This window comes from Arctopsyche grandis, chromosome 4 (assembly GCF_051622035.1).
Source record: "Arctopsyche grandis isolate Sample6627 chromosome 4, ASM5162203v2, whole genome shotgun sequence".
Taxonomy (NCBI): Eukaryota; Metazoa; Arthropoda; class Insecta; order Trichoptera; family Hydropsychidae; genus Arctopsyche; species Arctopsyche grandis.
In genome coordinates this window covers 31,394,892-31,415,769 of record NC_135358.1, presented here as the reverse complement: position 1 = coordinate 31,415,769, position 20,878 = coordinate 31,394,892, and the positions used below count along the sequence as shown (strand labels likewise).

Here is a 20,878-nt window from a genome sequence, read left to right as displayed (position 1 = left end):
GACATCTCCTTGGTTGATAATATATTACACATATTAATGAAATCCTTTAGAAATATTATATATAATATGTTTATATATAGATATATCTAAAGCTATGATTTAATATAGTAGTGTATTTATTAAAATTGTGATTAATGAGAATGACGAGTGGAAATTTTACGATATATATCAATAAAAAGCCACCGCCTATATAAGTATATAGACATATATTAAGACGGCTTAGCTAATGCCGACGATGGAAACCAAAAGACTACACTGTCTTGATAGTATTAAGATATGAATAGGTAATGTGATGGAGTTGGATCGAAGCCTGTCTTGAATGACAGTTGCTGTGATTGTTAGATATCAAAAAATTTCCACACAATGAAATTATCGTCTATTACCACTATATTAATATACATTGAGTGGCGCAAAATATGCTAAGCCTTACATGACAAACATATGCCAGAGCCGGAGTGAGTTGTATAGGCCAGTGTTGACTGGCAAATGAACGACAAGTTCTTTAACTACGTCCTGCTCTAAAGGGCAACATTCCACACCCTGTCTCCTAGTATTTTTTTTTTTTATTAATTTCATCTAAGTCTGAAAAGTTCAGCATTCAAAATTCAGCATTCATTTGAAATGTCAACATTATACCACTAAGATTTTGTAGATTTGATTCTAAGCTCTATCGAATATTTTTCTTTTTTAATAATATGTAATATTAATATTCTTATTTCTTACTTATGTAAATATATATATATATATATATATATATATATATATATATATATATATATATATATATATATATATATATATATATATAAATTTATCATTTACTCCATCTTGTTTCCATTTTGTTTTTTTTCTTCAAAAAAGTAATATCATAGTCAGCGAGGAATATCGATATCGCAATACATTTTATATAATATGTAAAATTTTATTAAAATCACCGCTTTATACAATATATGCGCTAATAAAAACAATCAATAAAAGATTTTAAAATTTCAAATATCCACATACATAAATTGAAACTCAAAAAATAAATAATTATATATTTGTATATTCTGCAAAAATAACACGCTTTATAAATGCTCTTTTTCAAATTTAAACTTTAGATGAAATTGAAAGTTAAATTACCGTGGAAAGTATTTTTTTTTATATATTAGAAGTGACTATGATCGAGTGATGAATGTTAAATAAAAAAAAATGACATAAAAGAAGAAGAGTTTGATCTAAGGTTAAACTATAATAGTTACATAAATAAAACTAAGTTAGTATTTAAGTTGTCTAAAAATATACTGAAAAAATAGTCACCATAATCAGCAAAAATAAGAAGGCCATGGGCACTCAAATTTATTAATTAACAAAAAATTAAAGTTCAATTGAACCTTTCGAAAAATAATAAAAAAAAACGACAACAACTCATCACTGCATTATTAATGAATGTGACAAATATGTGCTACACAATTATTTTGTTCGTAATATGTACATATAATATGTCATTCCTGCCCCACATGGGATGTACAATACATGGTTATAATGCAGCGACGAGTCACAATTTAATATAATACTAATAAATAGCTATAAAGATACCTAAATAGCTACCGAATATGATGCTGAATACAAATACTCAAAAACTTATATATCGAGAAATGCACGAGTACTGCAGTAGACACTAAAAATGTAATAATAATCATAATAAAATTAGAGATATCTTAAAGTATAATATAACAGACAAAAATACTGTTCTTTATTCACACTGCGACATTTTTATACTGGCAGAGCTTCATCAGCAGATCTCGGAATGAAGGTGCACCCTTGGTCCGTCAAGTAAGGAAGAAAACTGTACCATGTATATTACGATATAAATATTAACATATTTATTGATATTTTAGTCTCAAAACCCGACGAAGGAGCACTCATTACTAACAATATAATACACTATGATAAAAAAAAAAAAGTAAAAGTGAGAAAGAAAACAGACCGACAGTCAAACTGACAAATCCCTCTTTCAAAAATGCAATAATAGATTTCCGAGAATTTTCACAGTAAGTCTAACATTCTAATATATATAATAAAATAAATCTCATAGATTATGTATTGCACGCACATACACACTATATAAATATGAGATATTTACAATATGCTGTTTTGTATGTGACTCTTAAAATAATATTAAAATACACCATATTATCCGCATGTATGTGGCACAATAGATACAATCATGTAACAAACATGTTCAAAAATGGACATAACATGCAAGTTTTTACACATAAATTCGCACAATTCGCAATTGATAGCCTACAAGAATAGAATTAGTGGGGATATATATATTTTTTTGCATGTTGAACTTGCATCGAGAACCATTTTTGCACGATGCCCTTTTGCAAAAGGTCAAAACAAACAGTTTTATTTTTATGTAAGAGAGCACATGTCTCGATCAACGTCCACGCGAGTTGATTACTTGGTAAATGGAAAGTTGGAAATATTTTGTTGGTCGTGAAACAGATTGATTTAAAAGAGAAAATTATTCGCATTTCAACAATCTCGTTTCCTAAAAAAACATATATTTTTGGCATTTTTTGTGTTATTTAATATCGTCGACTATCTAGTCAAGTAACATATTTCATTCATGTCATTCCATGACACGTACAGGGTGTTCCTACGCATTAACCTGTCGAGTGTTCGAGTGTTATGAGATTATATCTGCTTTAAAAAATCAAAATGAATTTACATTTTATTTGAAAACATTTCCGCTAGGCTTTTTTTATGTGACCGCATTAACACCCTGCATAATATATAAATATATATGTACAAGTTTTTGTATTTCTTTTATTTGATATGAATATACTTGAGACATATATACGTACATATCACACACACACACACACACATCGTATGATGGACATTTTCATTAAACCTTATCGTACTTTTTTTTTTAGTTTATTGAATAATATAATACTTAAGAATGACTAATATGGCATCTAAGTGCACTGCATCTTGATGTCTGTATGTTTTGTCGGCAATAAATTCTACCGACACACATGTATGTATGTGGGTATATAAATATTCGAACATTGATGTTTCCATTTTGTAAGCAACGGATCAAGACGGCAGGATCGTAAAGATGCCTTTAAGTGATTTAAATTTATATATTTGATTTAGAAAATGAGACTCTGAGGTGGTTGGACTCTGATAGTTGGTGGTTGTGCATTTTGATGAGAGCTGCTACTGCGTCGTCGATCGAAGGTAATTGCACCAAAGCCATTTTTCTGTCTTTCCTGTAATTTAAAATTGCCCAATTTGAGAAAAATACAACGAATCAAAGCAAACGTATCCAATTAACTGACACTTACGGGAAAAATTTGAATGCTTTAACGTTAAATGCCTTCTTTGTGAATGCCTCTTTTATTTCTTCTTCAGTCACAGTCGCCCTACAACATACAATATATCAAATAACATATAACTACATGTATAAATACATTATATGATAAATTAAAAAAAATATACATATATATATATATATATATATATATATATATATATATATATATATATATATATATATATATAAATTCAAACTTACGGAATGTTTGATAGATGCAATGTTGCACTCGGTGGATAAATATTCTGATAGTTCTTACTGCCAGGCTTTTTGAATCTGTGTAAAGGACTCTGTGAATAATCTCTGCAACATCGAAATGAAAACGTTTTAGCATTATTGAATTGAGTGATATAATATTAATTATTTAAATTAAATTGTGGTATTGCAGGTTAGCTTATCGCAACGTAATGGTTAAATGAAAGTAATGAAAGAAATATCTATATCAATCGAATGATATATGTAATAATAAGCTGTATTGTATTCAAATAGCAGTTTCATAATGATGAAACTAATGGAACAATCCAGGTTATTAAACAAATGGAACACGACAATCTATCCCAATCAAGGTAAAGCACATTGCCATTGATAAAACTGATGGTTCTTGGAAGAGGATCCGTTTGATAATGAACATACATAATTTATGTTATTTTTACATAGATACATATACCAGGAAGGCTGGACAGGAAGACCCCAATGCGCCTTCCTGGACAATTAATTACAAACAATGCAGTATTTTTTTATTACATAAATCACTATATTTCCAGAAGCTAAAGAACACGAAATAACAATTAATTAATACAAAAATTAATCCATTGAGACATCTATGGATTTTAGATTTGTACACAATTTTTACAAATTGTACATACAATAAATACAGAAGATTTGTGACAGCAGGAAAGATGATTTTTTGCCAATTTTGTGGGAGCGTTTCAACAATGATCAGATAAAATTGTCAAACTCTGATAAGAAACGATCGATTTGGAGTCACAAATACCCCCAAATCTAACCAGCAGTATAGCAGATCGAGCCCACTGATCACTTGGTGCTGAACTTACACGCTACCATTGCGCCATACTGCTAGCTAGTCTCCAATAAATTGGCAACCTTTACTCATTTCTTGCCATTTTCGAGTTTTCAGCATCTCGAATTTCGCTGAATCATATAAAAATGCTGCAAATTTGTCCATAAATGTCTCTCAAATTTTTGAGTGTTTTAGCATCTCGAAATTTGACGTTTATATTAAAAAAAAAAATGCTCCAAAAATGTAAGTTTATCAAAAATGTATCCATAGACTATGTTGCTTTGTTAAAATTCTTCTAAAAATTGTATATCCATGTTTGTAATTGGCCAGGAAGGCGCATTGAGATTCACCTGTTAGGCTTTCCTGGTGTATATGTGTATGTAAAAATAAAATAAAATTTACCTGGTCAAGCCGGCATCGGGTTGTCCTTCTTTTGGAAGTTGCACCGTTTGGTGTTTACTCAGCATCACTCTCATTGCCTTTCCAAATACACGTAATTTATCCATGTGCGTCATGGCTAAAATATACATAATCATTGCAATGAATTGACACAACAGTTGGAAGAAAATAATAAGAATAAAAAAAAATAAGCATTACCAAGGTGGGCCTGATGAGGTTCTGCTAGTTGTATTAGCGCAGAGTCTTTTTTGTTGTACAAAATTTTCACTCTTTGCACATCACCATAAACTCCTGTTAAGAAATATAATTAATTCATTAAATTTATTTGTAATTGTGCATTTGAATGTATATGGCATTTCAACATAATTTTGAATTTAATAATTAATATATGAGTATATTTATGACACTGCACGCCATAAATTGTTATTGATTTTATTTTTTTAAGCAATAAATGACATTTAATTGAAACAGAAACATTCACTACATTATGTAAAATAACTATTATATAAAGCAAAATAAAATTACTAAGAGGAAACACAACTGAAAACACTAAAAAAGAAACAAATCTTAAGAATTCAGCTTATGGATTTGTAAGCAGACACAGCGGATGTTTTTGACGGATTTACAAAAACAGTTAATGTGATTGATATTTTTCATATTAAAAATCGTTTGAAATTTTAATTGAATCGAAATTGATTAGGTATATAAAAATATTGCGTTCAATATTTTAAAAATAAATAAAATTTATAATTAAAAAAAAAAAAAAAATCAAATCAAGCAATATTCGATAGTTTGGATTTAATTTTTTTTTGCTGTTGATTAATATGATAAATTATATAAAAAAAATGCAATTGATCAATCACATTTCACCATTGGTAGATGTTAAAATAAAAATATGATCAGAAAATATTAATTAAAATAAATGTCGTAGAAGAATGAGTAACACAAAATAGACTTTTTTGTAAAATGTAAAAATAGAAAAATAAAATATACAACACTATATTGATAAACAAAATGTAAAATTTTAACATTAAGAAATTGTGAAGTCATTGAAAAAAAAACCAGACGAAAGTTAGTCGAAGTAAAAACTGAACGAAAACGAAAGATTAATTAAAAACGGAAAGAAAAAAAACATTTTGCTTATCAATATGGAAAATGTTTAATTTAATATAAAAATGGTATTGTGCACACGTACCGAAAAGGGTAAAGAGAGCGTCAGGCGTGACCATCTAAAACAATAGGACAGATAAAAGAGACAGCATTATATTAGGTGTAAAAAGTTTTTTTTTAATCAGTTTAATATTATACGAGTAAATATTCAAACAATAGATACAATATTCGATCTTTATTTTTTCTCGAAAAAACAATAACACACCACAGCGGGTCACATCAAGCAAGATCAGCTCTAGGGTAAAAAAAAATAGGCGAGGATGTCAAAAAGGGATATAAAAATCACACACTGAAAAATTTGCTAGTCGAAATGATCAAAACAGAGAACCAAAACAGGATAGTATAGCAACAATGGCTCGCGCCTAATACACAAGAGTCCTACCGTGTTTTAATGAATTTTAGTCGAATAAATAAAATAAAAATCAATCAAACCAGCACTCGACGTCAGTATCGCTTCACTGACATCCAATTATTAAGAATGGGTTTTGACATAAATGACACATGTGTATTCGTCAGTACAATTCCAAATATATAGCAGTATTATACAACGGCCGTTTAAGTTAAAATATCGCATCTTAAGTGGGCATTCACCGAAGAGATTTGTCGGCAGACGAGTCTTTCGTACGGTTTCTACTACAGACAAATCGTTCAACTTTGTTTCTGGAAACCATTTATCAACAACAACAAAAAACCTTTACTTAAATACATAAAAAATCTTAAGCTCATTATTAAAAAAGTATTATGATTGAAATTAAACCCTTCGAGTGCTGACGTTTTTTTTGTTAAAAGCCAACATTTCCAACTAGAATTATTTAGAAATCCAATAGAAAGCAGGTATAAAAATTGTAGCTAATTCAAACAAAACCCTAATACAAAAATCTACCGCCGAGGATTTCGAGTTTTGTAAAGGTGTGTTTAGACTTTCTAATATATCTTGCTACAATATAAAATCAACAAATGAAGTCTATTCATGAATGTATTTTTCCAAAACTAGTTCCATCTTCTTCATTGTTGTTAAAATATAATGCTCGCAATCTAAATGCCAAGCCACAGTCTAAAATACTCAGCAGTTAGGGATAAATTCAGAAATTCCGGTGTAAACCAGTCTTTATAAACATTGACACGAATTACACGACCCGTGTTCAATGCATTTTTTTTTCAATGCTATCTGAAAAGGCTTAGCGGGTAGTATTCTTGTTTATTTTTTACATACTCAAAAAAGAACGCCTATCGGCGTATTTCAGCCTCATGGACTTGTTGGCAAAACGACAATCAGCGTTCGTCAGCATTCAAAGGGTTCATAATATTTTGAAGCATTGAAAGACAGCTAAGACTAAAACTAATATCACTTATTCATTTTAAAGTTTTTGCTAACAAAAGTTTTTTCAGTCAGTAGACAAGTTAAATGGTTACAATATAAAAATTGCTAAGACTTGTTTACCAATTCAAGGTCAATGTCAAAGGCTACCTTAAGTATTTATTGTTTAATAATATTTAAGTATTGAAATTACAGCATTGTAGTATGTATGTAGAAAAAAAAACCATATTTGTCGGCAGAAAGTTGCTGGTCTCTGAGAAACCGGTGCGATAGACAAATCGCCAGAGACTTGTCTGCAGAAAATTCTCCAAAAGAAACACGAATTACAACAAAGAGACGATTCAGACTATATATATATATATATATATATATATATATATATATATATATATATATATATATATATATATATATATATATATATATATATATATATATATATATATACTTAACCTGAACGGCCGCTAAAGAGTACATTAATCACAATGTAAAAAGATAACCACCATATTTTGTGAAGAATTTTGTTAAACGGTATAATGTAATTTGTTTAGTAGAAGTTGGTGGTTAAATTTTTTTATAAAAATCCGACATGTCTAAAGTGGTATTAGGTGCATCGATATATGTAATGTAGTTAAAATAGCAGTAGTATTAGAGTATGTACCTCCTCGTTCAAGTTGGATACCAAGAGCACGGTGGCCAGAGGCAGAGGCTGGGGCAGAGCTCTCAACGAGGGCGCAGCGCCACTAAGGGCACCCTGGGCAAGGGCCAGAGCCCCGAATCCAGGAAGGCCAGCAGCCACTGCAGCACCAGCATATGGGCCACCCAAACCCAGGCCGAACGACGGCGCCAACACGCCAGGACCCCCTGAAAGTAGAGCGCCAAAACCTTGAACAATCTACGATAGTGAATTGAGCAGAATTAATAAGTTCAGGGGGGTCATTAAATGGTACAAACACAAACCCGCGAGTCGTTCTCTGGTCAGAGCTGGTCTCGCTGCCAGCAGGAGTGACGGCAGGAGCTCTCCCCCTAGTGGTAGGTGGTCTCCATCTCCGCTGGGCAGTGTGGGGTTGGTGTAGTCGCGAGATTTGTCGTTGTTGTATTTCACGTTCAGCGAAGACATTTTCGAGTAGTCGATGCGGAGGGTACAGCATCCACTGTAGATGTTCTGGCCGTCTAGTGCCTAGAAAGATAGAAAGTAATGTGTTAAAAAAAGATTTGGCTGCAGTTTGGCATGTTTTGTATGAAAGCGTCTCAACGATTGAGTCCGATCAACTCTCTGATAGGAAACGGTCAATTTTGGTTTCAACATATTTTATCTTTAATTTATACGAGTAGGGTCGCTAAGTGTCATAGCCTAAAAAAAAAAGAGAACATTTAGCAAAATAATGTTTATTGTCTACAATTATGCGGGTTATTATAAAAGTGAAATAAGTCATTTAAAGTATCAAAAATACCGTTCATTCACAAGGTTATCGTAAAATTCCAATAGTACAGGAAAGATGATATTTATAAGGCTAAGAATTATAATGTATACATATATTTTTATGTACATGTTACAGTGAAAATGTATCAAACAATGAATTTACTACGTTTAGCTCTATAAATTTAACCCTAACAACCCAATCTTAAATGAATAGGGCCAACGCTTACTTTACCTAACCCTAACAATCTAATCTTAAATGAATAAAACCAACCCTGAAAATCTTCGACTTTGGAATGGAATAACGTCTCGAATACTAACCTTTCCAAGCTCCGAGTAATACAAAATAAATCCCTAAAAATAATTTATAATACACCCATATATACTAACTTGAAAAAACTGCATGCCATATATAATATTCCGTTTGTTACAGACATTACTAACAAACTAACCAGTAGATTCTATGACAGAATCACTAATAACCATACTAACACACTTGTGAAGAGTCTCGGTGATTACAACAAAATGTCTATACCCTTCAGGTATAAACACAGATTACCTAAACACAATCTGCTTTAGGTCATCGACTTTAGAAAGTCTTTATTTAATATTATGTATAAGATGTATTATGAGCATAATAATTGTAAATAGGTTTTTGAGCTCTTTTTCCTATTACGCTATACATTAACATTATAATAATGTAATACTTAAATTACTAACAAAAATAAAATAAAATTGTAAAATAGAAAATCACCAGTAGATCAGTAGCTATTAAAATATATATAAGATGTATTGTGAACATAATTAAGTAACAATGAAAGCATTTAAAAATCAAATTATGATACATAAATATGTACAATGTACTGTCTACAAATATCTATACACTTCAGGTTTAAAAATAATATGCTAATAAAAATTGTCGGCTTAAATGAGTTTTTAGTTAAACACAGTTTATACATACGTACGTTAAAATGTATTATGAACATTTATAAGAATTGTGGTGATCATAAATAAATATTAAGAAGGAAAATAATGATAACTGGATCGGTAGCTATTAGGATAGACTTACGATGTATTCGAAACAAGTAAAGTAAAAACAAAGGCGGTGCTCAGGCACCTTATTTCACAGTATTTTTAATGATTCATAAGCAATTAGACGAAAAAATATTTGTGCGTACATAATCACAATCCATATTTATGTATATCAGTGGCGTATATTGGGTGTGTGCTAGGTGTGCGGCGCACACCCGTGAAAACCAAAGACCACATAAAGTAGTATTTTAATACAAAATAATGTGTTGTTGTATAAACAGGCATTGATGTGTATGGTGTATTTACCGCGTGCGCTAAATGTATGGTGTATGGTGTGGTGTGCAGTCTGCAGCGTGTTGTGTGTATGTAGTTTGTGCGCCGCGACGAGAGAATACCTATGCCGTGCAGCAAATTGGTGGGTTTGGTTGGAGTGTGCAGGCGGATATTCGCTTGTATAGGTTTGTTCGCGATATTAAGACGTACGGTGTGCTACGACTTCAGAGCACCGCGCACCGCACCGCACCGCACCGCACCGCACCGCACCGCACCGCACCGCACCACTCGGCAATTGACCGAATGCGATGCGACACGTGGTCTCGTACTTTTTCGCACATTCGTATTTTTATGGTCATTCGTATCTCAGTCATACCTCTAATAACTAATAATGGCTAACAGTGTTCAAGACATTTTAACTATTCCGTTTTCAAATAGAAGTTTTGAGATAAAATTAAAAATAATTAAAGATGGGAAACCGTGTCCGTCTCTTCCAAATTTATCCAGTTTGCATAAAGAAAAAACAAAAGTTTACACTAGACATTTTTGCGTTTCAAATTATAAAAAATTCGAATGGATTACAGGCTGTGAAATTCGATCCAAACTTTTCTGCTGGCCATGTTTATTGTTCTCCAAAGATATTAATGTGTGGAACAAAGAAGGATTTGCTGATCTCAACCATTTGACAGCAGCACTGAAGAAACACGAAGGATCGCAGGCACACGTTCAATCATTTCTTTCCATACAAATGTTTGGCAAACAACGAATCGACGTATTAATTGACAGTCAACGTAAAGCCGAAATAAGTCGACATAATGAACAAGTAAATAAAAATAGAGATGTTTTAAAACGAATTATTAACGCAATAATCTATCTAGGAAAACAAGAACTGTCCCTGCGAGGTCACGACGAGTCATGTAATTCCGTAAACAAAGGCAATTACATTGAATATCTAAATGCTCTTCGAGAATATGATTCTGTTTTAGATACTCATTTAAATACTGCTACTACCTTTCGTGGTACTTCTCCAAGTATACAAAATGACATAATCGAAGCAATCGCTCATGTTATTAAAGTTCATATAAAAAATGAAGTAGAGTCAGCAAGTTTTGTTGCTATTATTCTCGATGAAACTTCAGATATAATGACAAAATCACAGCTCTCAACAGTTTTACGTTTTGTATGTAAAGGCAATGTACATGAACGGTTTATTAGTTTTACAGACGTTAGTGCTGATAAAACATCTAATGGTCTATTCCGTCACGTGGTGAACATAGTTGAAGAATTTAAAATTCAAGACAAATCGGTTGGACAGACTTATGATGGAGCAAGTGTAATGAGTGGACACGTAAATGGTTTGCAATCCAAAGTCCTCAATGCTTATCCTTTTGCTCTTTTTACACACTGTTATGCTCATGTATTGAATTTAGTATTGCAGCAAGGTCTTTCTGATATTAAAGAAAGTAAATCATTTTTTCAAACTTTAAATGGATTGTCTACATACTTTTCAAAATCTTCCAAAAGAGTATTCGCTTTACAGGAATTTGTGACAAAAAGACTTCCCTCTGTAGCACCCACAAGGTGGAATTTTACATCTCGTTTAAGTAGCACAGTACAACAATACAGAAGTCAATTTACAGATTTTTTTCGACATGTTATAGAAAATTGTGAATTATGGGACACAGATACTGTTATAAAAGCACGAGGGTTTTTAGGCTTTTTAGAGGATTTTCAAACAATTAAACTTCTTCAATTTTTTTCAAAACTGTTTGGAATAACTGATGTTTTGTATAACATTCTTCAATCTAAATCTTCGGACGTTTTATATTGTTGTAAAAAAATTAATGATGTTTTGCAGCAACTGAAATACGAAAGGGATAATAATTTTGAAATGTTATGGAATAATTATTTAAATGAAAAAAATGATGATCATGATCGTAGGCCACAAAGATTAAAAAATTATTCAGAAGTAGAAGATAAAACTTCATTTCGTCAATTATATTTCAAAATAGTTGATAGCATAATCGCACAAGTCGAATGTAGATATTCTTCACTTTCCAAATTAGAATATTTTCACCTTCTTTGTAATGATAAATATGACGAATATAAAGAAAATTTTCCAAATGTTTTAATTAATAAATTAAAAGATTTTTATGGATCACTGTTTGATTATATTCGATTGAAAAACGAACTCATTGTGCTATATTCCAGCTCTGAATTTTCAGAGAAACCTGTTCATGAATTAATACAATTCATGACAAAAAATAACCTCGAATCTGGTTTTAAAGAGGTGTTTAAGCTGGGAGAATTAATATTAACGATACCAAGCAGTACAGCTTCAGCAGAACGTTCTTTTTCGGCGCTGAAAAGAATAAAAACTTGCTATAGAGGTACGCAAGGTCAAGATAGATTATGTGGCCTTAGCTTAATTTCAATAGAAAAAAAGTTATTGGTGGAATTAAAACAGAAAGACACATTCTATGCAGACGTGATTGAAAAGTTTATGTCTCAGAAACGTCGCATTGAACTTATGTATAAATAACTAATAAATTAAACATTTTTGTAATGCAAAACGAGTATTTTTTTTTAATTGCTAATTTTATACCCTATGCCCTACGGCATACACAGCACACCCGGTATTAACACCCACCGTCCGCCACTGATGTATATTATTGGCCAAAATGATAAAATATGGTGTTTTATGAAGAGAATAAAATATGGATGGATTTGAAAGTGCAAGAACATGAAGTGAACATTTTTTAACCTACAAATGATTTATCTTATTTAAAAAAAGTCCTGTAAATAACACACAGAACTTCTTGAGTACAAATATAGCAAAGGATTCGGCTCACGAAACGATTCGTTCCGAACAAAACATGCGAAAAAATGCAGCATCGCTAGCCCATATACATTGTCCCAAAAATCACCCCCTGAAGTGTTTTCGGTGATATTTTATCCTTGTATTTATCTTTGCTTGACAGTGATCGATAGCGGTGAATCCCATATTTGAAGAAATGTAGCAGAAAAATATGTATGTGTGTATGTGTATGTGAAAAACTCAAAAAGGTAAAATGTCGATAAAGTAACAGTGAATTAGTAAACAGTAGTTAAACAAAAAGTGCAATTTGATTTTGAAGCCACGTGGATGCAGTTTTGACAAATCCGTCATCGAGACTAGTCATTTACATATTTATCATACCGCAGGGGTCTCAGATTGAGGAGCATCGTTTTAAGCACACAAAAATAGCACATGGCACAATTATCAAACGGGTCGACCGTTCTTTTTGTGCATTTTTGCTCGCGTTTGCAAACATGTAGCGCAATTTGCATAAGCTTAAAAAAAGCTCGCTTCGCTCCGGTCGCGAGGGGTGCACAGCCGCGTTATGACTGCACGGGGGGGTGGTGGTGGGTGGTTTAGGTAAAATATTTTGCATATAAACGAGTGAGCTTAATTAATTGGAGTTGCCGACGCGAAAGCTATCCAAGAGCCGTTATTATGAACGCGATAAAAGAAATGACAGGTGCAGCCATGGGATAAAAGCGCGGGGGGTTTACAGCACCAGCTTTCATTATTAAAATAAAATTTAAAGTTCATGTAACACCCGTTGTACGACCGTTAAATTTAAACGTCGAAGAAACTCCGTACAAATATTCCCAGATCGATTTTTATCGTTTGTTAAACTTACACCAAAAAAAAAAGTACGCAGTAGGATTTAAGGAGACTGGAATTCTGAAAGTTTCGATCCGTAGTCATTAATGTTACACTGTATAAGGAGGTGGGGGTGGGGAGGGGTAAGATGGCAAGGAGTAGGTTAACGTCTAGGGGAAAGTAACATTTTTCCGGTGGGTAAAACTTTCGATCGGAAACAAACACGAAAGAAAAGCTGGGCAGACTCTTGCGAAACTTTGAATAAACTAAGAGAGTAAATTTGAAGAGCATTTTTGTTCGGCGAAAAGTAAACAGCGGCCAGCATCTGATGGCTGGGGAATAAAGGAATAAACGACTTACTTACTCCCGTTATAAAATTCGAAAAGATCCATGCAAATTTGCCACGTTTGAATATCCGAATGTTTAAAAAATATCCGATTCGTTTATTTTATTTCGGTCAAAATTTGGATTGACAAATCAAAATTTGCATTGTAACTTAAATGGGTATAAAGTATTTGGAAATAGAGATATACATATGTAGTGTGAAAAAGATAAAGTTTTAGGCGTTTAAACAATTACAATCTGACAAAACGAGTGTGTGGCGGAAAGTCAAACATATAAGGCTACTGACCACTGACGTAGTTGAGCTGTCATCGGCTCCAAAATTTTCGCTTTGTATAAAATGCTTATTATATATGTACATCCTAGTTTTGTGCCCGTTGATTTCAACGGGTGGTTTCGAAATGGAATTGAAACACGAAAAAAATAAAGTTATATGTTATATATAAGTATATAATGTAAGGTAATTTATAGGTGCACGCGCACGTAATATTAATCGTGATAAAAAGTGGCACATTATACATTTAGCAATCTAACCCGTTCGAAATGATGAATGAATGTGTGTGTGTGCACCTCTAGAATCCAGAATCGAAAGCGAAACGGCTGGTTTCGGAAAGAAATTGATGCACGAATTTGAAATTACGAATTACGCATTACGAAGTGATACATTTTGTGCATCACCGACGCCCTGGGGGCTTCTATTTATATCTATCATATCGCCTATTAATATGTATCATATTAATAGGCGATATGATAGATATCATATATATTGTATTGTATCTGTATAAGTACACTCGTTGCTTTGGAGCGATCTGTAAAGGCGAGTGTTCATGTTCTATGAAATAAAATAAAATATATTTATTACACATTCCCAAAGGAAAAAAATGAGATTATGATAAATGTATGTATGTATACCTTGAGACTTTATCTCTACAAAGTGAGTCAGTCCAATGTATTATTATTTAAAGTCGGCTATATCAAACAAGATATTGTCCCACTTCAAATTGATCATTTGATCTTTTGAATGAGTAGATTTTATCTATAAAAATACATATTTGTAACTGAAATATATATGTATAACGAGCAGTATGGTTCGGTAATTGCATTTATTTTTAGCACCGAGAGGCAACCGGGTTCGATCCCGTACTGATCTTTGATCTGATTTCATTACCAATTTATCTGATTTCATTGTTGAAACGGTTCCTCCATCAAATCCGTAAAAATGATCCTACTCGCTATGTCACAAATATCTAAATTTGATTTATATTCAATATGTAAAAAATTATATACAAGTCTAAATCCATAAATACCTCTTTGGATTAATTGATTGTTAACTAGCTGAACCCGGCATGCGTTGCAATGCCACAATAACGCATACAATTCCCGTTGCATTCCCGTTCCCGTTCTCGTTTCCGTTTTTATTTGTCAGAAAAATGCAGGCACAAATTTGAAATTATTCAATTGTTTGTTTATTTTACCCTAACAACACAGGAGGAGACGCGAAAACATTTGAAATTATTGCGTTGCAATGCCACTGATTCCCGTTTTTCCCGTTTCCGTTCCCGTTTTTGGGCAATTTTTATTTTACAGTAAGCTTCTCGGACATGCATACAATAAATTCTTAAAGTTCCATCGTATTCGGTTGAGTGGTTTGGGAGCCTATATGTGACAGAGAGACAAAAAGACATTCAGGAAAAAATTTGCCTCTTTTGAAAAAAAAAAAAATTATGTAGGATTTGATGTGTTAATGATTATCATGAGTTGGCTGGACGCGTACGCGCATGGCACATATACATACATACTTTATACTGTAATAAACGTGCATTGTTGATTAAAGATCGCCTTTAATTTCTCTCTCCTGCAATCCTCCCTATATCCGAACTCTACATATACATATATCTATGTAAAATAAAATAAAAAAATATATTTCCCGGAATTTTAGATGGAAGGATAAGAATATGTAGTAGGTAAATTCGTATATGTGTGTAATGTATGTATGTGGACGGAAGTCTTTCTTCTTCTTACATATTATAGAAATACACATTATAGAAATGTTATTAAAATCGAATCTGTTTTGGGAAAAAGGATATATTATATACATATATATATATATGAATGTAGGCACGTATATATGATATCACGCACATTTGTAAAGCGATGTTTAGATATCGTCGTCGTATTTTTGTCCGTCGTATCGACACATCAAACGAGTCCAATTTACAAAACCCACCCTACGCCCACTCCCAGCGTCGTTCGGTTTGAAACGAGAGAAATTCGAAAACATAAACATCGTCGTCGGCGAATTCCTCGAGGCTGTTCCCAGATACATAATGTAGAGACGGGGTAAAAGTTTGCTACCGTGTTCTTTTCCCCAAAAACGCCACCGGTGCCATCAGCCACCACCTGGAGGAGAAGTTTTTCCCCGGTCGACGTCAAAGGGAGAGCGAGAGAGAGACAGTGGGCCGGGCCAAAGGGAAAAGTAAAAGTCTTTTCTGGCAATCAACTAATGAGTCTTTTAAGTAATTAAAATGATACAATTAGTATACTAACGTCGTTACGGGGGGGGGGGAGGTTCGGGTGAACGGGAGACTGCGGCTGTTGATTAATTATTAAACGCTCTTCGGAAAAGTCTCGGTCGCACGGAAAAAAGAAAACAGGGTCTCGTTTATTTATCGGTAATTAGTGAGACCGTTTCGCCTGCCGTGTGATTCGGAAAAACGTCCCCGGAAAAGCCGGCGTAATTGCGCACAAACAACGTTTAAATTTTCAACACAATTACTCTATGGCGTGTGTGTAAGCCGAGCCGGAATGGAGAAAAATCGACAAATATTGGCTTTGACGCCACTGCTAATTCGAGGCTGAAACATGCATCGATTTGTAGGAAAAAATTGCCTGGATGCAATTCCGATTGCAAGTTTATACACTGATCTACATGATATATAATAGAAATTGTGGTAAGTGTTGTATTCTCTCGTGCTAGGGGTCATGGGTTCGCTTCCCATTGGAGTCTCGTTGCTGGAAGACCTTGGTTTGTCGTTTCTTATCAGAATTTATCAAGTTTTCTGATTTGAAACGATTCCTGTAAAATTGGCTTTCTTATACAATTTTCTACTGTGAAAACCTTGAGTTATATCTTTTAGGATGCGCCAGATTTTCTCCATATATGTCTATGGATGATGATTGAAATATAAATAACGTTATTATTCGTATTGTTTACGATGATTATAATGTCTGAACATAGATGGCAGGTATTATTTCGCTTTGTTTGTATGTTAAATTATGAATTTAATAATATATGTATTATATATTATAGAGTCTTAATCTGTTTAGCACATTCACCGCTTTGGAGCAATCTGTTAGGCGAGTGTGCATGATTAATTGAAAAAAAAATGTATTTATCCAGTAACTGATTTCGTTAGGCTTGTATTGTTGTCAGCAGCGTGGCTTGGTGGTTGCGTTGATACTAAGCACCGAGAGGTCACCGGATTCGATCCTGTGAGCTGATCTCGATTGAAAAGAATTTATTCTGAGTATAATCTTAAATACTGCTGGTCAGATTTGGATGTTTGTGGCTCCAAGTCGATTGTTTCCTATCAGAACTTGCTAATTTATCCGATTTCATTGTTGAAGCGGTTTCTCCATCAAATTGGCAAAAGCCATCCTACCCACTATGTCACCACTATTTGAACATGATTTCAAAAATTTATAATATGTATATGTCTCGTTAATTATTATATATAGTATTTGTATTATGCTTATATGTCAGGTCACAGTGGTGCGTTAGAGTATTCTGTTATGTCACTGTGGCAGAAATATGTCAATAAATTAATAAATAAATATGAATTTCAATGGATTATACAAATGCGCTCTTTTTTATAAACTATTTGTTTGTTTGATGTATGCCAAATTGATCGAATACTATGTACATATAATCGTAAGCCATTTAATAGAAAATGTTGGAAATCCGACGAATAAAACTCTTTCACGTGAAAAATATAATAATGCTATTAATGCGTAAATATATTTTCAAATGGGATTTTCATGCTCCTAATGAAAATTTTAAATATTTATCGAAAAATGCACCACTCTACATATATATTTCGAGCACCAGAATTGAAATGCATCAAAATGCATCGTGTTTAATAGAAAAAAATTGAAATTGTTTTATCTAGCACATAGTATATGTACATATTTTGTTTTTTTAAATATATCATACTGCGATATGTACATACATTCATTTAAAATATGAGCATAATACATAGATACTTAAGGTATAGAATTTGTGTTTTTTTTTAAATAAAATTACGATGATTAAGATTTTTTATAACTCGATAGAGTGGGCTTTTACAAAAATGTACCTATATATGTACATATTGTATTTAATTTAATTTTAAAATATACAAACATATATGCATATATCAAGGAAGGTTTTACAGACACTAATTAATCATTTTAGCCAATTACACTAATTAATCATTTTACTTAAATAAAGTTGACTGACAATTTGCTGATCTTTTGCACTAATTGTTTAAATAAATCAATACTGTTGCGTAGGGGTGGGTGGAGGATCCAAGTAAAAGGCCAAAGTCATTTCACAGCATTTATTGATGATTAAGGAGATACACGCACTGGCAGTGCTCAGTCCAGAATGACATAATATCGCCTACGTACCGCCTTATAAAGGGTAGATCTCTCAGGACGTCTAATCTGTTTATCTATTGCATAGTCACGTATTCGGATATGTCTTCCCACGGTATGGGTCAGTTCTGCGAAGGGATTAATAACGGTCATTGTTTAGCCTATATGCACTTAGAGTCTAGATATAATCCTTGAAACCAATTATCCCGGTCGCACGGTATGCACTTAGTTAATCCGTTAACAGATAATCCTTGAACGGTCACACAGTCTCTGCGATTCTATTCGCTTAATCCGCATTGTACGTAACATTACTTATGAAATTCAAAAAATACGTATATTCGAATATACATATCATCAATTTTTATTCGATATTCGAATAGTCGAAAACTACGTATAATTGAGAACCCTAAACAGCTGAAATAAAAATTTTGACAAAGGAAAAACGTTCTGTAAATCATACACGTCTATGTAGTTGAAACATATCGATGGCTTGGTGCACAAATTATTTAGGATCTAATTTAAAGTTTGTAGATGCTGGAATAATCCAGGTTTTTCCTTTCAAGATAGTTAATATGGTATACATAAATTACCTTGAAAGGAAAAATCTGATTTATTCCAGCATTTACAAACTTAAAATTCGATACAAATTCAAAAATGAACATATTATACCACATATTTATGTGCACCAAGCCGAATCGACAGCTTGAGAAATTACAGAGGGCGAAACATTCGCATCGATCCGGGATGAATCCCATTAAGGGCGAATTTACACACGTGTCGAATTTAGCACAACTTTGTATGTGTAGACGCGTCGTAATGTTCGCTTTTCGACTGCATACCTTTTTGTCGGTTTTATAGAGTAGGCTGGTAGAGAAGTGCGCGGGCGCCGGTGAATATTTAAAAGGGCGGTCGGGGTGTGTACACGAGGGGCGGCTCGTTCCGCCCTAATGCACTCATTATTTATTCAGGCTGTGCCACCCCTGCCCCGTCTCCTCTTAAGGGATGGCCCGCAACAGTCATATCGTCGTAAACCTGCGTTTTCATTCGATTCGGTCCCGACGTGGATTAAGCCCGAAAGCCGCGACTCGGATACCACCAGTCAAACCGAACTGCAAATATCTGGTAAATATTCATAATTTCGCGCCTAAATATGTGGGACGCGTACCCACCCACCCACCCCCCCTGGGTCACTTAGGATGAGTGCTGTTGCGTTTATGTATGCGCGCTTTGGGCGTATTCAAAACGCAACGGTCAGATGAAAGTACATATGTATATGTACATAGGGGTAATAAGTATATGAGTGGTTTTTTTATTAATAAAAAAAATATAATACACTCGCTGAACCCGGCATGGTTGCAGCTCAACTAACGTCTCTTCAAAACCGTGTCGTCATAAACCAACTGGTAACGTGGTTAACGTGGTAACCGAACACATTTCCTTGACTACACAATGGCGCTTCAAACTTTCGCGTCGGTAAAATCGTAATTACGAATATTATTATTAAGAAGTTTTTTCCCGTTTTTTTCACAATAAGCTTCCCGGACATGCATACAACAAATCCTGAAAGTTCCATCGCAATCCGTCAAGTGGTTTAGGAGCATATACGAGACAGACAGACAGACAAAGAGACATTCAATTATATATATATATATATATATATATATATATATATATATATATATATATATATATATATATATATATATATATATATATATATATATATATATATATATATATATACACACATACATATACATAAATATATCTAAAGTGTCGAGTGTACTAATACAAAACAATAATACAATCAATATATAAGCATTTTATACAATGCGAATTCATACAACCATCATCAACGGTGACATTTATGGATAAATTTTTATTATAGAAATTGGCGAACCTTAAGACGCTGAATAATTTAAGATTTTTATGAGAGATTGCAACTGAGATGCCAATTTACTGGAACCGTTTCAATGAAAATCAGAAAAATTGGCAAAGGAAACGATCGATCTGGAGTCACAAATCAAGGTCTGGCCAACAGCGGGACTCTATTGGAACTCGAACCCGTGACCACTCTGCTCGAAAGCATAATATGCTAACCACTATTCCACGTCACTGGTTGATATGTGGGTTTATTTTTTTATTTAAAAATGAAACTAATTCCTACTACAAAATAAATACCACTAGAATCTGCAAACATACATATGTATGTATATATTGTCGATTACTTGTGGGAATCGAATCGTGCC

The 20,878-nt window shown here is 33.1% G+C and overlaps 1 protein-coding gene across 11 annotated transcripts in view; it reads right to left on the bottom strand.

Moving 5' to 3' along the window:
• Nucleotides 1-1,142: 1,142 nt before the first annotated feature.
• Nucleotides 1,143-20,878, bottom strand: part of heph (polypyrimidine tract-binding protein 1 heph) — a 386,050-nt gene continuing 366,314 nt past the window's right edge. For 4 of the 11 annotated variants that reach the window (XM_077429073.1, XM_077429080.1, XM_077429081.1 and 1 more), the window contains 8 exons: nucleotides 8,233-8,458; nucleotides 7,940-8,142; nucleotides 5,986-6,019; nucleotides 4,989-5,081; nucleotides 4,794-4,908; nucleotides 3,572-3,673; nucleotides 3,342-3,419; nucleotides 2,326-3,266 (listed from right to left, as the gene is read on the bottom strand). In XM_077429073.1, coding sequence (XP_077285199.1) covers nucleotides 3,134-3,266; nucleotides 3,342-3,419; nucleotides 3,572-3,673; nucleotides 4,794-4,908; nucleotides 4,989-5,081; nucleotides 5,986-6,019; nucleotides 7,940-8,142; nucleotides 8,233-8,458 — 984 coding nt within the window. In that variant the 3' untranslated portion in view covers nucleotides 2,326-3,133. Of the gene's footprint in view, nucleotides 3,267-3,341; nucleotides 3,420-3,571; nucleotides 3,674-4,793; nucleotides 4,909-4,988; nucleotides 5,082-5,985; nucleotides 6,020-7,939; nucleotides 8,164-8,232; nucleotides 8,459-20,878 lie in introns of all 11 variants that reach the window. The other 7 variants (XM_077429078.1, XM_077429071.1, XM_077429076.1 and 4 more) reach the window with 3 other exon arrangements.